Source organism: Bos grunniens, chromosome 15, assembly GCF_055505025.1.
Source record: "Bos grunniens cultivar Pamir isolate PY7600 chromosome 15, Bosgru_T2T1.0, whole genome shotgun sequence".
NCBI classification, from domain to species: Eukaryota; Metazoa; Chordata; class Mammalia; order Artiodactyla; family Bovidae; genus Bos; species Bos grunniens.
The window spans coordinates 82,540,521-82,564,034 of NC_141179.1; the positions used below are offsets into that span (position 1 = coordinate 82,540,521).

The 23,514-nt window shown below is 40.6% G+C and overlaps 3 protein-coding genes across 3 annotated transcripts; 1 reads left to right on the plus strand and 2 right to left on the minus strand.

Annotated features, from left to right (window-relative positions):
* Positions 1 to 789, plus strand: LOC147358818 (olfactory receptor 5B2-like). Its single transcript, XM_086342151.1, has one exon. It carries the CDS (start codon positions 1 to 3, stop codon positions 787 to 789), a length of 789 nt encoding a protein of 262 aa, XP_086198277.1.
* A 6,199-nt stretch (positions 790 to 6,988) lies between these two features.
* On the minus strand, positions 6,989 to 7,942 carry LOC147358819 (olfactory receptor 5B2-like). Its single transcript, XM_086338229.1, has one exon. It carries the CDS (start codon positions 7,940 to 7,942, stop codon positions 6,989 to 6,991), a length of 954 nt encoding a protein of 317 aa, XP_086194355.1.
* A 14,180-nt stretch (positions 7,943 to 22,122) lies between these two features.
* Positions 22,123 to 23,061, minus strand: LOC147358820 (olfactory receptor 5B2-like). The gene has a single exon (XM_086342153.1). It carries the CDS (start codon positions 23,059 to 23,061, stop codon positions 22,123 to 22,125), a length of 939 nt encoding a protein of 312 aa, XP_086198279.1.
* Positions 23,062 to 23,514: the final 453 nt, after the last annotated feature.

The window sequence follows — 23,514 nt, forward strand, 5'->3', positions numbered from 1 at the left end:
ATGTGGTTGGGACTGATCCTGCTGATTCTCTTGGAGTCTCGTCTCCACATTCCCATGTACTTTTCCCCTACAAATCTGTCTCTGGTGGACTTTTGCTACTCCACAGCTGTCACTCCCAAGGTGATGGCTGGGCTCCTTGTAGGAGACCAGGTCATCTCCTACAATGTATGCACTGCTCAGAGGTTCTTTTTTGCAGCATTTGCCACTGTGGAAAGTTACCTGTTGGCCTCAATGGCCTATGACTGCTACGCAGCAGTGTGCAACCCCCTACGTTATAACACCACCATGACAGCAAGTGTGTGTACTTGTATGGCTATGGGTCCCTACTTCTGTGGTTTCCTGGATGCCTCCGTCCACACGGGAGACATTTTCCGGCTCTACTTCTGTAGGGCCAATGTGCTCCACCACTTTTTGTGCGATATTCCAGCAGTCATGGCTCTTTCTTGCTCTGATAAACATATCAGTGAGCTGATTATCCATGTGGTGGCAAGTTTCGGTATTGAGTTTGCCCTCCTGGTTATCTTGATTTCCTATTTGTTCATATTTACCACCATCTTGAAGATGCACTCGGCTGAGGGATATCAGAAGGCTTTATCCACCTGCGTGTCTCACCTCACCACAGTCTCCATCTTCTATGGGACAGGCATCTTTATGTACTCTCAGCCCAGCTCCAGTCATCCCATGGACACAGACAAAATTGCGTCTGTGTGCTATACCATGGTCATCCCCATGCTCAGCCCCTTGGTCTATAAACAAGGAGGTCAAAAACGCTTTCAAGAAGGTGGTTAAGAAGGCATAATTTTCGAAGCTACACCTTTGAAAGTTGTAGGATCCAAATGACTTAGTTTCTTTCCCCTCAGACTGTCATCATGCAGTAATTCACATTTTAAGGCTTGTACTGCACCTAAATTACTACGGTAACAACATTCCTTTTTTGAAAATCTATCGTCTAGAAAAACAAAAAAATTAAGTTCAAATATGTGATAGTTGATTGAGGATGGCCAGAGGGGACCTTAAGAATATTAAAATCCTGCTTGTAGTGAATTTTGTTAATTATATTTGATTTATTCGCATGTTGATATTATCTTTATCATGTGGCAATGGTGCTGCTGCTGAGTCGCTTCAGTCGTGTCCGACTCTGTGCGACCCCAGAGATGACAGCCCACCAGGCTCCCCCGTCCCTGGGACTCTCCAGGCAAGGACACTGGAGTGGGTTGCCATTTCCTTCTCCGATGCATGAAAGTGAAAAGTAAAGGTGAAGTCGCTCAGTCGCGTCCGACTCTGTGCGACCCCATGGACTGCAGCCCACCAGGCTCCTCCGTCCATGGGATTTTCCAGGCAAGAGTGCTGCAGTGGCAATGCTAGCATATATGAAAACACGGCACGCAGAAACCCACTACCAGAAGCATATGTAAGAATCTCGTAAGTGCGCATACACACAGGAGTGAGAAATTTGTTAAAGGAGTTGGAGTATCACCAGCTTTTAAATAAAAATTTAAAATAATCAATATATGTTCATGTCTGACATTGTTTATCTAGCTGAGAAACTGTTTCCAGAGTCCAGAATGAGGAAAATTGTGACATGGATTTTTAATAAAAATATATGATTTTATTGGATGATTTATTCAGCACCACATATATGTAACATTTTACAGAAATCAAAATCTCTGTCTTTAGTGTGTCATCTGGTACAAAGAGTAAGGTCACAGGATAATCTTGAGAAGCAAGAAGCCCACAGTACAAGAAAAGGTGATCAGTCAATAATAACGGAACTTTCCAGTTGTCCCGTATATGACTACAGTCTCTAACATTTTGAAAAAAAAAATGCACTGATAATCATGTCATCCATTTTCCTCCCTGGAAAGACTATACAATGGCTAAAGCCGCTCACTCATAAACCCTCCGGTTTTAGATGAGCCACGTGGTGCCCTCCCTGTTCCCGGCTTCTTTCACGCCGCGTTCCTCGCTGTTCCTGGACAATCTCAGCGTGCTTCTTCCCCGGGGTCTTTGTACTCGCTGTTTGTAATGACCAAAGGCTCCCGCTCTTCCTTCAGGCTTGCTTCATTGTTACCATGTCATAGTTAGCCCGGCCCCGTGGACACTGTTCCCTTCTTACATTCCTTGCTTTATTTTTCTTTGCTCTGGTCACTGCCCAAACCCTATTTATTTCTTTTCTTAAGGCTTTTTACAATTAATGATTTGACTGTGCCAGGTCTTAGCTGAGGCATGTGAGATCCTCACGGTGGCATGTAGGATCTGTTAATAGTTCGGACCCAGGCCCCCTGCAATGGGAGCATGGAGTTTTAGCCACTGCACCACCAGGAAAGAACTTTATTTCCTTCTTGATTCAGTTATTTACCTTTCTCCTCAAAACACACAGTACACAAGAGGAGTGACCTTGTCTTCTTTACGAACAACTTCATGCACAGTACATGAATAATGACCGGATTCATACTAATAGTTCAATAAACGTTTGTTTAAAGAATTCAATTTGGTGTCCAGAAGTCAATATATCTGAATCACTGATAATTATAGTTCACTACTCTTTAGAGAATTCTTCAGATAATAATTTTAGAGCATTTCAGGAGATACAGCTTTTTTATCTATATTCTCACTCACTGTTTGTACTTTTGGACAAATTAATTTTTTTGGAAACCAACAGTATTAAATGATTAATATCAAATCATCTAAATTTTTCATTAGTGATTTTTCATTAAGGGGAAAATAACACATGAAATGAATTTTATTTAGTAAATCAAAAAGGCAAACTATGAGACTATAAGTTTCCTACCTGATACAATTTGCAAAATTTCTTCATAAATAATTATTCATTTAACTCGAATGATTCTAAGACTTACATAATTCTCACCCAGTTTCCTCTATTTTTAACATTTTATCATATTTGTCAAAACTAAGAAACGAATATTGACATGTTACTATTATCTAAAACTTCAATAATTTATTCAGATTATTACTGATATTTTCAATTATGTCATTTTGCTCTCACAAATCTAATCAAGGACACAACATTGCATATATTAGTTATCTCTCTTTATTCTCCTCTGATTTGTGACAGTTTCTCAGTCTTTCCTTATTTTTCTTTAACTTAATATCCTTAAGGAGTACTGGACCAGTGTTTTGTTGAAAGTCTTTCAACATATGTTTGCTGATTTTTTGGTCACAGTTATACAGAATGTATAAGTTTGAGAAAGGATAAGTGGCCTTTGTATCACATCCTATCAGATAATGCATTTTACCAACAAGACTTGTCACTGGGGGATGTTAACCTCGACCACCTGCTCAAGATACTTTTGCAGGTTCTTCAATGTAGTGCTAACTCTTCTCCTTTCAATCTGTACTCCAGAGAGAAGTCATTAAGTTCAGCCCACCTTTAAGGTAGAAGGGAATATACTCTACCTTCTAATGGAAGTCTAAATATATAGCTTAGAATTTTTCTATATAAGGAAGAATTATTTATTTGTTTGTTATTTATATCAGCATGGAGTCATGTATATTTGTTTTATACTTTGGGTTACACTTTGGTACCATGGTTATTGCATTGTTCAAATTGCTCCATCTTTGGCTACTGGGAGCACTTTCAGTTTTACTCCTGTTTCCTTCTAATATGCCCCAACCCTTTTGTCTTTTGGGTTCCTCCTTATTTTCTGGAACTGCAAGGTATTCCAGGTTCATTCTGTATTATCCTTGTCCCAATCCTATCATCAGCTAGTTCTCCAAAGAACCATGCTGCTGAGTCGCTTCAGTCGTGTCCGACTCTATGCGACCCCAGAGATGGCAGCCCACCAGGCTCCCCCGTCCCTGGGATTCTCCAGGCAAGAACACTGGAGTGGGTTGCCATTTCCTTCTCCAATGCATGAAAGTGAAAAGTGAAAGTGAAGTCGCTCAGTCGTGTCCGACTCCAGCGACCCCATTGACTGCAGCCCACCAGGCTCCTCCATCCATGGGACTTCCTTTTATTCAGTTCAGTTCAGTTGCTCAGTCATGTCTGACTCTTTGAGACCCCATGGACTGCAGCACGCCAGGCCTCCCTGTCCATCACCAACTCCCGGAGTTTACTCAAACTCGTGTCCATCAAGTTAGTGATGCCATCCAACCATCTCATCCTCTGTCCCCTTCTCCTCCTCTTCTCTCCTTCCTTTTATTAGATAATGATATTTAGTATTGAGTGGTATGTTGGGTATAGTTATTGCTACTGGGCATCACTTATTACTGGCCCTCTAAGCAGAGAAACCTGGAGTATAGATATATAGATATAGATATAGATATATAGAGACAAATAGATATCTATATTTATATAGATATAGATAGTTCCATGAAAGGAAAAGTGAAAGTGAAAGTGTTAGTTGTTCAGTCGTGTCTGACTCTTTGAAACGCCATGGACTGTAGCCCACCAGGTTCCTCTGTCCATGGAATTCTCCAGGCAAGAATACTGGAGCCAGGTAGCCATTCCCTTCTCCAGGGGATCTTTCTGACCCAGGAATTGACCCCAGGTCTCCTGCACTGCAGGTAGTTTCTTTTACCATCTGAACCATCAGGAAGATAGTCTCATTGTTTTGACAAAAGCATAGTCAAGTATCTATCATCCCAGTACTATATAGACTAGTTCTATCACTCTAAATATTTCCTTATGTGTCTCTTTTGCAGAAAACAGCTCTTCCTTTTCCCAACCCACCAACAATGAACAATTTGGAAAGGAAATTAATAGCTGTACAGTTGAGCTTTGAGCAACATGGGTTTAAAGTGAATGGGTCCACTCATATGTTGATTATTTTTCACTAAATATGTATAAGAGTAGTACACAATCTATGGTTGTTTGAATCTGCAGATGTAGAATCACAATTTGTTTTAAACTTATATATGATTTTTTAACTGTGCAGAGGGCCTATGCCTCTAATGTTGAGGAATGTTTGAGGCTCAACTGATTTACAATAGCATCAAAAGGAATTAAATACTTAAGGATAAGCTTAATCAAAGAATTGAAAGACTTGGATGTACACTGAAAATTACAAAGCATTGTTTAAAAAAACCAAAGATGATACAAAAAAACAAAAGATAGTCTATATTCATTGATCAGAAGACTTAATATTGTTAAAACAGCCATACTACCTGAATTGAAAGAGACACACGTACCCCAATGTTCATCACAGCACTGTTTATAATAGCCAGGACATGGAAGCAACCTAGATGTCCATCAGCAGATGAATGGATAAGAAAGCTGTGGTACATATACACAATGGAGTATTACTCAGCCATTAAAAAGAATACATTTGAATCAGTTCTAATGAGGTGGGTGAAACTGGAGCCTATTATACAGAGTGATCAGATCAGATCAGATGAGTCGCTCAGTTGTGTCTGACTCTTTGCGACCCCATGAATCGCAGCACGCCAGGCCTAGCCAGAAATAAAAGCACCAATACAGTATACTAATGCATATATATGGAATTTAGAAAGATGGTAACGATAACCCTGTATGCGAGACAGCAAAAGAGACACAGATGTATAGAACGGTCTTTTGGAGTCTGTGGGAGAGGGTGAGGGTGGGGTGATTTGGGAGAATGGCATTGAAACATGTATATCATATGTGAAATGAATCGCCAGTCCAGGTTCCGATGCATGATACAGGATGCTTGGGGCTGGTGAACTGGGATGACCCAGAGGGATGATATGGGGAGGGAGATGGGAGGTGGGTTCAGGATGGGGAACACATGTACACCCATGGTGGATTCATGTTGATGTATGGCAAAACCAATACAATATTGTAAAGTAATTAGCCTCCAATTAAAATAAATTTATATTAAAAAAATAAAAAATAAACAGCCATACTACCTCAAGCAGTCTACAAATTCAATGCAATCCCTACCACTGAGCCGAAACTACCCAAATACATTCATGTTGCTACAGCTTATGGTAAATTCTTGCCAATGGAATGTATTCAGTAATAATGTGTACAGCATCTACATCACTTTCTTGAAAAGAAATTATTTTTCCTCTAGTTTACCTATTTCTCCTTTCCTCTAGATATAATAATTATAATGAAGACAGACTTTCAAGACTCTAGGCAATGGTGGAAAGAGACAATGTGGAATGAACTTGGTCCCAGGATATCCGAGACACACAAGTTGTCTAGATAATTCATTTTCACCATGCTGCATTAGCTACCACTATTTGAGAAATAAATAGTTCTAGTTTAAAATCGACTGTATTTTGTCTCTCTTTGTTACAGAAGTTTAACCTAATTGTGATAAATAAATTATGGGTAGAAATTCTTTGCAGTTCTTTTCCTCAAGAGACAGAGTCTTTTTCTTCATGTTTGGATCTTGACCATCCTTTTGACATGCATTGATTAGTATAACATGGTCAAAAAAAAATGTCATGAGTTGGGAGTCTGGACTTTAAGAAGATTTTTAGTTTTGCTATCACACTGTGAGAATGTTAGCCTGAAAATATTATGAGAGAAAGCTTTTCCAGCCTCTGGAGGATCAAAGACCATGTGTAGAAGAGATAGAGAGTAGCCAGAGTCAGCATCCAGATATATAAGGACATCTTTAAACTTTCAGCCCAGCTAACCATGCAGAAAATAGGCATCCTCATGAGTCCATGTGAAAGCAGAAAAATAAACGTCCTGCCAACCATAGAACTAAGAGAAATAATAAGCAGTTGTTTTAAGCTTCCCTGGTGGCTTAAGTGGTAAAAAATCTGTCTGCAATACAGGAGACTTGGATTCAATCTCTGGGTCAGGATGATCCCCTGGAGAAGGGAATGGCAACCCACTGCAATACTCTTGCCTGGAGAATCCCATGGACAGAGGAGCCTGGCAGAATACAGTCTTTGTGGTCACAAAGAGTTGGACACGTCTGAACAATGAACACTTTCACTTTAACTACTACTTTAGCCACTAAGTTTCTTGGGAGTTTATCACAAAATAATAGATAATGGATTAGCAATACATATTGTATAATCTCTTTAATTAAATCTGTGTACTGAACAGAAGCTTCATCTTCTCAATGGCTCTCCTGAAAGCATTACTAACCTCTTTATTCCTTAGACTATAGACGAGAGGGTTCAACATGGGTACGATTATTGTATAGAACACAGATGCCATCTGGTCGGTGTCCATAGAATGATTAGAACTTGGTTGTAAGTACATGAAGATCACAGTTCCATAGAAGATGGTGACAGCAGTGAGGTGAGAAGAACAGGTGGAAAAGGCTTTCTTCTGTCCCTCTGCTGAGCGCATTCTCAGGATGGCAAAGAATATAAACAGATAGGAGCTCACAATTACCATCAGGGCAAAAAAGACATTGAAAGCTGCTAGAATAAAGAGAACCATCTCATTTACGTAGATATCAGAGCAGGAAAGAGCCAGGATTGGAGGAATATCACAGAAGAAGTGATGGACCACATTGGAACGACAGAAGGAGAGGCAGAAAGCGAATCCAGTGTGGATGGCAGACTCAGCAAAGCCCCAGACGTAGCAGGCCGTGACCGTCTGAGCGCACACACAGGGGGTCACAGTGCTGGCGTAATGTAGAGGCTTACACACGGCGGCATGCCGGTCACAGGCCATGACAGCCAGGAGCAGACAGTCTACACTGGCAAAGGCCACAAAGAAGAACATCTGAGCAACACACCCCCCGTAGGAGATGACCTTATCTCCGGTGAGAAGCCCAGCCATCACCTTGGGAGTCACAGCTGAGGAGTAAACACAATCCACCAGAGAGAGGTTGCTGAGGAGAAAATACATGGGGGTGTGGAGACGAGAGTCCAGCAGGATCAACATGATCATCCCAAGATTTCCAGTGAGAGTGATGAGATATATGAACGTGAATATTATAAACAGGGGGACTTGCAACTCTGGGGCATCCGTCAGTCCCAAGAGTCTGAACTCATTCACCTCAGTGCTGTTCTCCATGAAGGGCATTTTGAAATGATGTTTCACCTGTCAGAACAAGGGAAGCAAAATGGATGAATTATTGATGCATGGAAAATGACTCATGCACATTCCGTCACCTGAATGATTCAAGCACGCCTTGACACCACTGTCAGTATAGCTCAGTTCAGTTCATTTGCTCAGTCGTGTCCAACTCTTTGTGACCCCACGGACTTCAGCACACAAGGCCTCCCCATCCATCACCAACTCCCAGAGCTTACTCAAACTCATGTCCATTGACTTGGTGATGCCATCCAACCATCTCATCCTGTCATCCCCTTCTCCTCCTGCCTTCAATCTTTCCCAGCATCAGGGTCTTTTCCAATGAGTCAGTTCTTTGCATCAGGTGGCCAAAGTACTGGAGTTTCAGCTTCAGCATCAGTCCTTCCAATGAATATTCAGGACTGATTTCCTTTAGGATGGATTGGTTGGATCTCCTTGCAGTCCAGGGGACTCTCAAGAGTCTTCTCCAACACCACAGCTCAAAAGCATCAATTCTTCATCACTTAGCTTTCTTTATAGTACAACTCTCACATCCACACATGACCACTGGAGAAACCATAGCCTTGACTAGACGGACCTTTGTTGGCAAAGTAATGTCTCTGCTTTTGAATATGCTGCCTAGGTTGGTCATAGCTTTTCTTCCAAGGAGCAAGCATCTTTTAATTTCATGGCTGCAGTCACCATCTGCAGTGGTTTTGGAGCCCCAAAAAATAAAGTCTGTGACTATTTCCATTGCTTCTCCATCTATTTGTCATGAAGTGATGGGACCAGATGCCATGATCTTCGTTTTCTGAATGTTGAGTTTTAAGCCAACTTTTTTCACTCTCCGCTTTCACTTTCATCAAGAGGCTCTTTAGTTCTTTGCTTTTGGCCATAAGAGTGGCATCATATGCATATCTGAGGTTGTTGATATTTCTCCCAGCACTCTTGATTCCAGCTTATGCTTCATCCAGCCCAGCATTTCGTATGATGTACTGTGCATATAAGTTAAATAAGCAGGGTGACAATATACAGCCTGACGTATTCCTTTCCTGATTTGAAACCAGTCTGTTGTTCCATGTCCAGTTCTAACAATACTGCATAGGATCCCGGAATGTCAGGTCCATGAATCAAGGTGAATTGGCAGCGGTCAAGCAGGAGACGGCAAGACTTAACATCGACATTTTAGGAATCAGTGAATTAAATGGGCTGGGATGGGTGCATTTAACCTAGATGACCATTGTATCTATCAATATAAGGTTCCCAATAACCCTGAGACTGGCAGCTTCTCACCTGCATCTTGCCATCTGTAAAGGCATGCACTGTATTCATTAGTTCCTGACCCCACCCAGCTATTCCAAACAACCACTTCATTATGTACAAAATACCTATTGCTTGGGCTTCCCTGATGTCTCAGCAGGTAAAGAACCTGCCTGCAGTGCAGAAGATGCAGGTTCGATCCCTGGGAAGGAAAGATGACTTGGAGGAGGAAATGGCAGCCCAGTCCCGCATTTTTGCCTGGAGAATCCCATGGACAGAGGAGCCTGATGGGCTACAGTCCCTGGGGTCACAAAGAGTCGGATGTGACTGAGCACATACATACTGCTAATGTCTATTGCTTATTTTTATACCGGTTGAAAGTTGTGCTTCCTCTGCAGATTACTTTTTCTGAAGACTTTTTTTGATGTGGACCAGTTTTGAAATCTTTATTGAATTTGTTACAATATTGCTTCTGTTTCACATATAGGTTATTTTGGCTCTGAGGCATGTGGGGTCTTAGCTTCCTGACCAGGGATCAAACCCACACCCCCTGCACTGGAAGGCAAAATCTGAAGTCCCTATTTATACTTTTATCACTGTCATTCCTAAGCAAGACATCACTCCTATTCATTGAGCACTTACCATATGCCAAGTAGTCTGAGAAGAATAAATATTTCATTTGATCTTCTCAGCTCTCCTATTAGATTATCACCTGAGAAAAAAGTGATATATCACTGTCTTTCTGGAGGTGAACAGTGTGAAGAATGAGATTATCATCCAAGCAACTATGATCTATCTGAGGTCTAAGAAATGGAGAGTCAATTGCATGTTAAATGCAGATTTTCGACTGTGCTGAGGGTCACTGCCCCTAAATCTCATGTTGTTCAAGAGTCAGTCTTAGTGAAATATGTTTAGATCGCAAGATGAATCCAGGATGGTTTAACCTGATGGCTGTCAGAGACGGGGGAGTGGAGGGTGGGTGACGGGGGTGAAAGAGTCAGATGAGACAAATTTCAGTTACAAAATAAATCATGGGAATATAATGTACATTATACGCAATAATGCTACACTGCATATTTGAAAAAGTTGTATCTATGCATGGTGACAGCTGTTATCAAGACTTACTCTAATGATCATTTTACTATATATACAAATATCAAACCACTGTGTTGTGTGCCTGAAACTAATAGATAGAAGATAGAAAAGCACAGGAAGTGAAGGTACATTGCAGATAAAAATACGCTAGGGCTCCATGAAAGTTTTATTTCTACTGTACGCATTAGGTGGGTAGATGTGCTGAGCGACAATGTAAATCATATTTTTTTTCATGTAGATTTCTTATTCAAAAAGCCTAAATCTTTTGATCTCGGGCTTCCTAAAATCCCATGCAAAGTTACACCCGAGACTGCTCTAGTAACACAGGACCATGTACTTCATAGTGGTTCCATGGAGTTCATTTAGTGACTTATTCGTGTCTTCATTTGTCCACTCAGTGCCTTGGTAAACATTTACTGAGTACCCACCATTTTCTGAGTGCCGCCCTAAATACAGGGATTGTGCTCAGAAAAATATCATCTTCTATTACTTGAGAAAAGTCATTTATTAGTTAATGAAAGTTGTTGAAACATCTGGACTCTAGCTTGGGAACATGAGAGCACTAAAACTCAGGATTTTAAACTCCAAAGAAATTCACGGGGACACACTGCCTTTGTAACTTTACACAGCACATCTTGTAAGACCACAGTCTAAACTAGGCCATAGAACTGATCTAGAAATTTACCTTACTTTTCAAGGAAAGTGGCACAACTTCCCTTGTGACCTTCAAATTGTTAGTCCCACTCAAAGAGAAAGTATCCTATTGAAGCTTTTTCTACATGTCTCATCACAAAGACTGAAGTTCTCCAGAGGCAGGGAGATATAAGGAAAATGTAATTTTTAAGTGAGGATGATAAAATACTTTCAAATGTGTCACACAGGGATGTTACTGTGAGGACAAATAGGAGAACATCCTTGCATGCACTCTGTAAAGGGCTGAGCAATGTCAAGAAAGGATTATCGTACTCACCATGGACATTTTAGCTTGGGGTTTTATCCCTGATTGTTGTTACAGTCTCAGAGTAATATGCCTGGGAAATAAGTCCACTTAGTAAAATGGACAAACTATTACCTTAAGATTTATAGAAGAATGCCAAAGGGCCTCTGACAAACAGACTGGTCCATCTAAAACAATGTCACAGTCATTGCGATGTTACAGGCCAGTGAATGGAAACCAGATGGATTTATGCGTACATGAAGTTATCAGGGGATCACGTACCCAGGAGGGAAGCCACCATCTCTCATTCCACCTGGAGAAGAAGCAATTAAACTGTCTGTAGAGACCTACCTTAGTTTGTGAAGGCACAACATGATATATCTACATCACTTGACGTTATTTCTTTTGATAGTGCAGATATCTTTAGAAGAGATTTGTCACTAACTTTCCTGATAGAATCAGACAGAATCATGAGAGGAGTAATGAAAACTATGCTAGGACATTAATTCCATTATCTCACAGCGATATGACTTCCTAAATTCACAACAAAACTGTTACAGGCGACATAACCCTTCTGCACGTCAGTCCCTCATTTATAAAAAGGAGGTGATGATAGTGCTTACTTCTTATGGATGTTATGAGGAACGTATTCGTTGATGCTCATAAAGTTCTTCGAACAGCCTGGTACATGGTAAACTCATCAAATACTATAAAACACAAAGTCTTAATATTCTTTGTAAAAGAGCCTCCATTTCTGAAAGTGTGATTTTCTCTGAAATAAATCATTTATCCCTTGTGGTGGTGGTGTTCAGCCACTAAGTCACGTCCGACTCTGATCCCGTGGATGGCAGCACGACCGTCTTCTCTGCTCTTCACTATGTCTCAGTGTTTGCTCAAGTTCATGTCCATCGAGTCACTGATGCCATCCAACCATCTCATCCTCTGTCGTCCCCTTCTCCTCCTGCCCTCAATCTTTCACAGCATCAGGGTCTTTTCCAATGAGATGGCTCTTCACATCAGGTGGCCAAAGTACTGGAGCTTCAGCTTTGGCATCAGTCCTTTCAATAAATATTCAGGGTTGATTTCCTTCAGGATTGACTGGTTTGATCTCCTTGCAGTCCAAGGAGACTTAAAAGTCACCGTGAGTTAATTTCAAAGACCTTAACATATAGTTGTGGGATTGGGGATGCATGTGAATAAGTAACAAACCAAGAAATAAGACAGAGGAGGGTCAAAACACGAACTTTCTTAAGGTGTCAAAAATCGCAAAGCAAGGATTCATCAGTAGCATGTTTGCTGTTTTTCCTCCAGTTATGGACAAGGCTGAACAATTCTGGGACTCCACCAAAACAAAAATGCAAATATATTTCTATGTGGAAACTGTAACATGACCACTAGGAGCTTCCATTTTTCTGGAAGTTCTTTACTTCACGTGTCTGACTCTTTGCAACCGCATGGATTGCAGCACGCCAGGCCTCCCTGTCCATCACCAACTCGCAGAGTTTACCCAAACTCACGTCCATCGAGTCAGTGATGCCATCCAGCCATCTCATCCTCTGTCGTCCCCTTCTCCTCCTGCTCCCAATCCCTCCCAGCATCAGGGTCTTTTCCAATGAGTCCACTCTTCGCATCAAGTGGCCAAACTATTAGAGTTTCAGCTTCAGCATCAGTCCTTCCAATGAATATTCAGGACTGATCTCCTTTAGGATGGACTGGTTGGATCTCCTTCCAGTCCAAGGGACTCTCAAGAGTCTTCTCCAACACGACAGTTCAAAAGCATCAATTCTTCAGTGCTCAGCTTTCTTTATAGTCAAACTCTCACTTCCACACATGACTACTGGAAAAACCATGGCTTTGACTAGATACACCTTTGTTGGTAAAGTAATGTCTCTGCTTTTTAATATGCTATCTAGGAGGTGATGGAATTCCAGTTGAGCTATTCCAAATCTTGAAAGATGATGCTGTGAAAGTGCTGCACTCAATATGCCAGCAAATTTGGAAAACTCAGCAGTGGCCACAGGACTGGAAAAGGTCAGTTTTCATTCCAATCCCAATGAAAGGCAATGCCAAACAATGCTCAAACTACCACACAATTGCACTCATCTCACATGCTAGTAAAGTAATGCTCAAAATTCTCCAAGCCAGGCTTCAGCAATATGTGAACCGTGAACTTCCAGATGTTCAAGCTGTATTAGAAAAGACAGAGGAACCAGAGATCAAATTGCCAACATTTGCTGGATCATGGAAAAAGCAAGAGAGTTCCAGAAAAGCATCTATTTCTGCTTTATTGACTATGCCAAAGCCTTTGACTGTGTGGATCACAATAAACTGTGGAAAATTCTGAAAGAGATGGAAATACCAGACCACCTGATCTGCCTCTTGAGAAACCTATATTCAGGTCAGGAAGCAACAGTTAGAACCAGACATAGAAAAACAGACTGGTTCCAAACAGGAAAAGGAATACGTTAAGGCTATATATTGTCACCCTGCTTATTTAACTTATACGCAGAGTACATCATGAGAAACACAGGGCTGGACAAAGAACAAGCTGGAATCAAGATTGTGGGGAGAAATATCAATAACCTCAGATATGCAGATGACATCACCCTTGTGGCAGAAAGTGAAGAGGAACTAAAAAGCCTCTTGATGAAAGTGAAAGAGGAGAGTGAAAAAGTTGGCTTAAAGCTCAACATTCAGAAAACGAAGATCATGGCATCTGGTCCCATCACTTCATGGGAAATAGATGGGGAAACAGTGGAAACAGTGTCAGATTTTATTTTTTTGGGCTCCAGAATCACTGCAGATGGTGATTGCAGCCATGAAATTAAAAGACGCTTACTCCTTGGAAGGAAAGTTGTGACCAACCTAGATAGTATATTGAAAAGCAGAGATATTACTTTGCCAACAAAGGTCCATCTAGTCAAGGCTATGGTTTTTCCAGTAGTCATGTATGAATGTGAGAGTTGGACTGTGAAGAAAGCTGAGCACTGAAGAATTGATGCTTTTGAACTGTGGTGTTGGAGAAGACTCTTGAGAGTCCCTTGGACTGCAAGGAGATCCAACCAGTCCATCCTAAAGGAGATCAGTCCTGGGTGTTCATTGGAAGGACTGATGTTGAAGCTGAAACTCCAATACTTTGGCCACCTAATGAGAAGAGTTGATTCATTGGAAAAGACCCTGATGCTGGGAGGGATTGGGGGCAGGAGGAGAAGGGGACGACAGAGGATGAGATGGCTGGATGGCATCACTGACTCGATGGACATGAGTTTGAGTGAACTCCGGGAGTTGACGATAGACAGGGAGGCCTGGCGTGCTGCGATTCATGGGGTTGCAAAGAGTCGGACATGACTGAGCGACTGAACTGAACTGAGGTTTGTCATAACTTTTCTTGCAAGGAGCAAGCATCTTTTAATTTCACGGCTGCAGCCAGTATCTGCAGTGATTTTGGAGCCCAAAAGAAATAAAGTCTGTCACTGTTTTCACTGTTTCCCCATCTATTTCCCATGAAGTGATGGGACCAGATGCCATGATCTTAGTTTTCTGAATGTTGAGCTTTAAGCCAACTTTTTCACTCTCTTCTTTCACTTTCATTGAGAGGCTCTTTAGTTCTTCTTTGCTTTCTGCCATAAGGGTGGTATCATCTGCATATCCAAGGTTATTGATATTTCTCCCAACAGTCTTGATTCCAGCTGTGCTTCCTCCAGCCCAGTGTTTCTCATGATATACTCTGCATATAAGTTAAATAAACAGGATGACAATATACAGGGTTGATGTACTCCTTTTCCTGTTTGGAACCAGTCTGTTGTTCCATGTCCAGTTCTAACTGTTGCTTCCTGACCTGTATACAAATTTCTCTGGACACAGGTCAAGTGCTCTGGTTTTACCACCTCCTGAAGAATTTTTCAGTTTGTTATGGTCCACACAGTCAAAGATTTTGGCATAATCAATAAAGCAGAAATAGATGTTTTTCTGGAACTTTCTTGCTTTTTCCATGATCCAGCAAATGTTGGCAATTTGATCTCTGGTTCCTCTGTCTTTTCTAATACAGCTTGAACATCTGGAAGTTCACGGTTCACATATTGCTGAAGCCTGGCTTGGAGAATTTTGAGCATTACTTTACTAGCGTGTGAGATGAGTACAATTGTGTGGTAGTTTGATCATTCTTTGCCATTGGCTTTCATTGGGATTGGAATGAAAACTGACCTTTTCCAGTCCTGTGGCCACTGCTGAGTTTTCCAAATTTGCTGGCATATTGAGTGCAGCACTTTCACAGCATCATCCTTTAGGATTTGAAATAGCTCAACTGGAATTCCATCACCTCCACTAGTTTTTTTCTTAGTGATGCTTCCTAAGGCCTGCTTTACTTTGCATTCCAGGATGTTGGCTCCAAGTGAGTGATCACACCATCATGGTTATCTGGGTCATGAATATCATTTTTGTATAGTTCTTCTGTGTGTTCTTGCCACCTCTTCTTAATATCTTCTGCTTCTGTTAGGTCCATACCATTTTTGTTCTTCCAGAAATGGACATTCTTTACCCTAACTTTTCCTATTTTTGATAATTCCCCAGTATGTGAAACTTGGTGGAAATCTATACAACAGCATGTTCAAGGGTCTCCTAGAGAACCTCTAGAGAGACATGGTTTCAAGCCCTGATTCTGTCCAAACTGCCCTGGACCTCAGGCAAATTATTTAGTGTCTGTAAGCCTCCATTTCCTACATAAAATGGGAATAATAGTACCTATTCATGGAGTTGTTGTGAGGATTAAATAAGTTAAGACATGTAAAGCACAGAGAACAGCATCAATGTTCTAAGAAACTATATAAACGAGAGCTATTATTATTGTCATTGGGCTTCCCTGGTGGCTCAGAGGGTAAAGTGTCTGCCTGTGATGTGGAAGACCCAGGTTTGATCCCTGGGTCTGGAAGATCCCCTGGAGAAGGAAATGGCAACCCACTCCAGTATTCTTGCCTGGAGAATCCCATGGACGGAGGAGCCTGATAGGCTACAGTCCATGGGGTCGCAAAGAGTCAGACATGACTGGGCGACTACACTTACACTTATTATTGTCATTATACTTACCGTGCTCACTGCTCAGCCAGCAACAGAAGTACTCATCTCAGTCAAGGGGATGCCACAGGTAACATACGGAGGTTGGGAGAGTCAGAATTTGTTGATATCAGGTGCTGTGGCATTTGACATTAGCAAAGGGCCCTCAGCTGGGATTATGACAGCCTAAGGTAGAAGTGATGGGTGTGTCAGAGGAACTGTCTTAAGAAAACTATGTCAGGGGTTTAATCTTGCCTGTGTTAGAAAACACTGCCTTCTGGTTTCCTTTCTTTAACACTGATTTCCTGAACTTAATTAGCCATCATTCTTCTTGGTTTTGTGAGTACTTCATTATTCTTCCAATAAACTCCTTTCTGTTACGTTGGCCAGAGTTGACTTCTGCTCTGTCCATCCACGATCGTGTCTCAGCAACCACATCTACGTGATGGGTGGGGCTGGTGACGCCGGAGGAAACTCCATCAGAAGGGGCAGAGCGCTGCCACCGCGGTCGCTCAGTTTCCCAAGGGGTTGGGGGTCAGGTTCCCAAGCTGTCCTGGGGTCACAACCAGGCTTCTTAACACAACGCCAAATATGGAGAATTTTGTGGACTTTATGTCTTAAATACAGGAGGAAAAGACATGCTTCTTTGTCTCTACTTACTCACATTACCTTGGCCTAGTCACACATTACCCTTGGTGTTGGATAAACTTTGTCCCAGCAAAAGCATTCCAACTCAGCTGGGGAAGAAAATAAAAATAAAAGCCATGAATTAAAAGCACATGGAGATCTATCTCAGGTTTCCTAATTCAACAATATTTAAATACAAGTTTTAATAAGTTTTTTAATTGCAAGTGACCAAAAAAAAAAAAAAAGGTATAGAAAGTACCCTAATGCTAACACCAGAAAAATACATTAAAATCAAAGAAAGTTACAGACCAGTATTTCTCATGAACATAAATGCAGAAGTCCTCAACAAAATATTACCAAACCAAATCCAGCAAAGTATAAAAAGAATTATACACAACAACTAAATGGGATTTATTCCATGTATGCCAGGCTGATGCAACATTTAAATATCAGTCACTGTAATCTGGCAAATTAATATGCTTATAAAGAAAATAACATGATCATATCAACTGCTGCAGAAAAAATTATTTGATAAAATCCAATTTCATGATAAAAACCCTTAGAAAGCCAGGAATAGAGAGGGGAAGTCACACATAAGTAAGTGGAGAAGGCTGAAAGAACCAGCAGGATGAATGTATTATTTAGCTTACTGTAGATATGCTGCTAAACCGCTTCAGTTGTGTCCTACCCTTACTGACCCCATGGACTGCAGCCTACCAGGCTCCTCCATTCATGGGATTTTCCAGGTAAGAGTACTGGAGTGTGTTGCCATTGCCTTCTCCTACTGAAGACATAGATAGATTGATATAGAAAGAAACACACCTTTGGATGTATATATTTGTTATTAAGTCTCTGTGTCAAGTCTGACTCTTTTGTGACTCCATGGACTGTAGTCCACCAGGCTCCTTCTGTCCATGGAATGTCCCAGGCAAGAATACTGGAGTGGGTTGCCATTTCTTCTTCAGGAGATCTTCTTGACCCTGGTATTGAACCCACACTCCTGCATTGCAGGTGGATTCTTTACCACTGAGCCACCAGGGGAGTCCAGATGTTTGTTAGTGTACATATATATTTACTAGTTTTATCTTCTAAGAGTGCCTAGAAGTGGCACCCCAGTAACAATGAGCCTTCCTGGCTCCTGGATCCTATTTTCTAAATATCTTCCTCCAATAGATTAAAGCAGAGCTCTTTGAAGAAATAATTTATTAATTCTGGGACTGAGCAGGTTAAATACAAGATGACCCTGAGTGTCTTGTAATTCTCAAATATAAATAAGTGTTCAAATATAAAAGGATAGGGGACATGTCAAAAGGAAACAAGAAAAAAAAATTAAAGAATTTCCAATGACCAAACTTGGAACAATTTAAGCAAAATAAATAAATCAATATAATATTGGATTATAATACAAAGTGCACAGTAAGTATGTGTTCCTATGGTTACATAAACAAATAATTGAATAAATAAATAAGTGGTGAAGAAGAGATCATTTTTTCCCTTCATAAGCATTCTAAATAATTTATTGGTATATTCTCCTCCTCTGCAGGAGGTCAACCTTAGTCCTCCATAGCCTGGAGGATCAAATAGACTTAGTGAGTTGCTTACAAAAAAAAAAAAAAAAAAAATAGAAAAGGGAGAAATTTTCTTGACACTGGATAACATAGAAAAGCTATCCTGGGCCAGTGACTGAAGTTAATATCACAGCCTCAAATCATGTTGTTTACATGTACCCCCTTATATAAGATGATGAAAAGGGGTCTTATTCTTCACATAAACCCCAACCTTCATCTAACGATGATAAAAAAAAATCAAACAAATGCAAGTTAGGAGACTTTACAAAACATCTAGTTAGTATTCCCCCAAACTTTAGGAATATGAAAAATGAGGAAAGACTGAGAAACTGTCATAGACAAGAAGGAATGAAGGAACCGTGAGATGTCCACTCAATGTTGTTCCTGAGTTGTCTCCTAGAAGAGAAAAAAATTGGTTGGAAAAAATTGCAAAATCCAGGTAAAATCTGAAGTTTAAGTAGTAGTAATGCCAATGTTGATGCCCACGTTTGACAAAGGTCCCTGGTGGCTCAGCCAGCGAAGAGGCTGCCTGCAATGTGGGAGGCCTGGGTTCGATCTCTGGGTTAGGAAGACACCCTGGAGAAGGGAAGGGCTATCCACTCCAGTGTGCTGACCTGGAGAAACACAGAGAGTAGGACACGACTGACAGTTTCCCTCTCACACGTGGTAAAGAGAGTCCCAGGAGGGGAAACCGGGTCAGGGAATGGGTATATGGGAATTGTCAGTAATACCTCTGTAAACTGTTTTGAAAATTTTAGAGTGCTCTAAAATTTTAAAAATATTTAAAATAATAATAACAAAATGATTCTAGCAAGAGAAACATTCCTCGTCGCATAGACTTTAGGGCTAGAGGGAATGTCTCTAGTATCCCATCAACACACGCTGGTGAGATAAACTTATGCTTGTCCCGCTAGAATCAGCATGACTGCATTAAGGCATTAAAGCACAGTCTCATAAACCTTGAGATGCTGAATGCTTCTAATTGCATAGAGATAGAGAAGGCAAAGGAACAAATACCATTGTGTAGCATTATTACAGATCACTGGAAGGCAAAAATCAAGTGATAATTATATTTCATACTAGTTTACTGAATATAGGTTATATTTACATTCAATATGGGTGTTTGCAATCCCATGGACTGTAACTTATCAGGCTCCTCCATCCATGGGATTTTCCAGGCAAGAGTGCTGGGGTGGATTGCCATTTCCTTCTCCAGGGGATCTTCCCTACCCAGGCATTGAACCCGTGTCTCCCGCATTGCAGGTAGATGCTTTACCATCTGAGCCACCAGGGAAGCCCTTAGAGTTATTAGAGTTAATTATACCTTCAGCATATGAAGTAATTTTCCAAATTGAATCAAATATTAAAAACTTTTAATAGTTTCTTATCTTTGTGTTTTTTGTGACTTACTATATAGAATCTATCTGATGTTACTCACCACTTAATGAGACATAATTCCAAAGGAAAAAATGTTTAAGATGGTTTCAGATGATCTATCAGATGCTGTGGATTCCAAAAGTTCATTGTGTAACTGAAAGTGGGTTCTGACTGTTCACCACTCAAAAGTCATTAAAGGCAAGGTTGGTGGAAAGGAAAATTTGCTTCATTTTGGATGATGGCAACTGGCGGGAAGGGCAGACTCCTGTCCAAAGGCCAGCTCTGTCCCCAACCCCAACAATCAGAGGGCAAGAGCTTTCATAGGCTGAGAGGGGGAGCTACATGTAGACACAACACAGTCATCTTGAAACTGGTCTTCAGTGGTCTGACCAGTGTCCTTTTGATTGTTTTAATGACAATGAAGCTTCAGTTCCAGGGTCATTTTGTTCCCATGGTTTTTTTTTGGCCAATTCTTGGAATTGTGGCAGCTTATGTCGTGACTACAGTCTGGTCATTACGTATCATCATGTCTCCACCTGGTGGGGGTTTCAGTATCTGTGGCCCAGAATATTATCTACAGCCCTTGAGAAGGAACTAAAGGGCCTAGACTTTGCTTACTTACTAAACTGTTATTATTTGGTCTCCCTTGACTACTTCCCTTTGTTTCTGCGTTTCCTCACTTCTCTGCCCCACCAGTTTTCTTCTACTCTAGTCATTTTATGTCTTTGAAAATTATCATGTGAAGATGCTATTTCTCCAAAATGACTGAGTCAAGATGAAAATATTATTATAATCCATTAAATGCTATGCTTAGGTAGCTTTCCATAAAATGTGCCAATAAAATGATACCTTCATTTGAAAAATGGCAAAACTCTTCTACATTGGACAATTTTTCAATTAAATAAATACAGGTTCAACATAAATTTATGTTCCAATACCCTAATTGATTTTGATTTTACTAAGGGGAATACACTGTAATATAATCATCAGCAGTTCAAAGATTTAACATATGATGCAAAAAAGACTCAATTTATTTGTACTTTTGATAATTGTTTACTGAGAATCTACTATGAAACACATAACCATTAAATACAGAGAATCACATGATGAGAAAAAGAGATAAAGTCACTGTTCTTAGGAACTTACATTCTAACAGGGAGAAATAGTTAACAAACCAGAGGGCAAATAAATATACATGAGTGAGTGTTGATAAGGATTATAAAGAAAAATACAGGGTTAAGAGTTGGTGTGTAAGGGGATGAGAGAGTGTTTTATAAAGATAGTCAGGGAAGTCTCTGGGTTAGGATAACATTTAAGGACATTCACTGGGAGCAGCAAATTCAAAGGCTCTGATGCAGAAACATGTGAAGTTGTCAAGAAATAGCAAGGGAATTGGTGTGAATGGAGCCGGGAGAAGACTCGGAGAGCAAAAAATGTGACCTAACTCAACTAAAGTATGGACAAATGAGACGCATCAACCATTTCAAAGCATTTGCAGACAGAAAATGCACAATGTTATCAATACTCTCTGCATTTTTAAAAAATATCATTAAACTTTGTGGTCATATATAAATAATGGAAAATGCTTTTATTTTCCTTTATTTTTCTTATATTCAAGTTCGTTTATCCTTTTGAAAATTGTAATGTGAACATTTGGTTTTACAAAATGACTCAGCCAAGACAGAAATATAACTTCATTTGAATGTGATATTTATGTGTCTTTCAATAAAATGTGCCAATGAAGCCCATGCTTTCATTTAGGATTACATAACTTTTTTTTTTTAACCAATTAAGGCTCTTAAAACAGATATTCCATTAAAGAAATAAAGAAGATTAGACATAAATTTGCATTCTAATACCTTTAAATTATCTTAAATTATTGCATTATAAACCACCTATACCACAAATTTACCAGGGCAATGCGTATGTGATCATATGCCCACACAGAGCATACATATGTGTTTCTGTTCATGAACTTGCTGGTCCTACTGATTTACATGTATGTTTGCACTGCCATGTGATAGAGAAAATGCCTGTGTAGCAAGTGAATAGGTCAAAAACCATTAGAAATATTTTTAAGAAGCAGGACTCAAAATGTCTTATGCTTTACTTGAGCCATATTTAGTTCAAGTATCACATACACTTTATTTTTTATTATACAACAGATTTCTGAGTGGTAAGAATATAACTTTAGCAATTAAATGTACTTCAAGTCTAAAAATGTGAATGGAAAGACTTAAGAGGAACAAAACTAGATTATTGTACATCATGCAGCATTAAAATCCTAGAGAGAATTTTGCCTTCCCCCAAACCTTCTTGAATGCACTTTTCACCTCTTTGTTCCTCAGGCTGTAGACTATAGGGTTCAGCATGGGGATGACCATAGCATAGAACACAGAGGCCACTTTGTCTGTGTCCATGGAGTGATTGGAGCTGGGTTGCAAGTACATGAAGATGATTGTCCCATAGAAGATGCTGACGGCTGAGAGGTGACTAGCGCAGGTGGACAAAGCTTTTTGGTATCCTTTAGCCGAGTGCATCTTCAAGACAGTGATAAATATGAGAAGGTAGGAAATAAATACTATTAGAAGAGCAAAAAAGACATTAAAGCCTGAAATTAAAACGAGAACCACCTCTCTAACATGTTTATCAGAGCAAGAGAGAGCCATGACAGCTGGAATATCACAGAAAAAGTGATGGACCAGCTTGGACTCACACAGAGAAAGACTGAACGTGCCCCCAACGTGGATGGAGGCATTCACGAATCCACAGACGGAGGAGCCTATGGCCAGATGGGCACACACACTCTTCTTCATGGTGATGGTGTAATGTAGGGGTTCACACACTGCAGCGTGGCGATCATAGGCCATTGCAGCTAAGAGGAAATTTTCCACACTGGCAAAGGCTGCGAAAAAGAATATCTGAGTAGCACAGGCATTGTATGAGATGACCTTGTCTGCTCTAAGAAACCCAGCCATCACTTTCGGTGTGACAGCTGAGGAGTAGCCAAAGTCCACCAAAGACAGATTAATGATGAGAAAGTACATTGGGGCGTGGAGACAGGAGTCCAACAGGATCAGTGTGATCATCCCCAGGTTTCCCAAAACACTGATGAGGTAAATGAGGGTGAACACAATAAAGAGGGGGATCTGAAGTTCTGGAGCATTGGTTAGACCCACCAGGATGAAGTCCGTCACCTCTGTGCCATTCTCCATGGGAATTTTCTAAATTCTCTGTAGTAATGAGAAAGCAAAGAGCATCTGGTAAACAGCAAAGAGTTTGCCCTGGAATTATATAAACACCCTGTTATTTTATCATTTTATGATGGCAATAAATTATTCTTCTTGATTCTCTGATCTAAAGCATAGTTTTGGTCTTCCCTGGTGGTCTAGTGGTTAAGAAGCTGCCTGCTGATGGAGGGGGCATGGGTTGGATTCCTCATCCAGGAGAGTCCCACATGCTGTGGAGCAACCAAGCCCATGCACCACAACTGTTGAAACCCACACACTCTAGAGCGCAAACTCCACAACAAGAGAAATCACGGCAATGAAAAGCCAGTGTGCCACCACTAGAAAGTACCCCACCCACCACAACTATAGAAAGCCCATGAGCAGCAACAAAGACTCAAAACAGTCAAAAAAAGTGGGGGAAAAAATAAAGCATAGGGT

Coding starts and splice junctions, on each gene's coding strand:
- LOC147358819 (XM_086338229.1), bottom strand. CDS start 7,942: ATGCCCTTCATGGAGAACAGCACTGAGGTGAATGAGTTCAGACTCTTG.
- LOC147358818 (XM_086342151.1), top strand. CDS start 1: ATGTGGTTGGGACTGATCCTGCTGATTCTCTTGGAGTCTCGTCTCCAC.
- LOC147358820 (XM_086342153.1), bottom strand. CDS start 23,061: ATGGAGAATGGCACAGAGGTGACGGACTTCATCCTGGTGGGTCTAACC.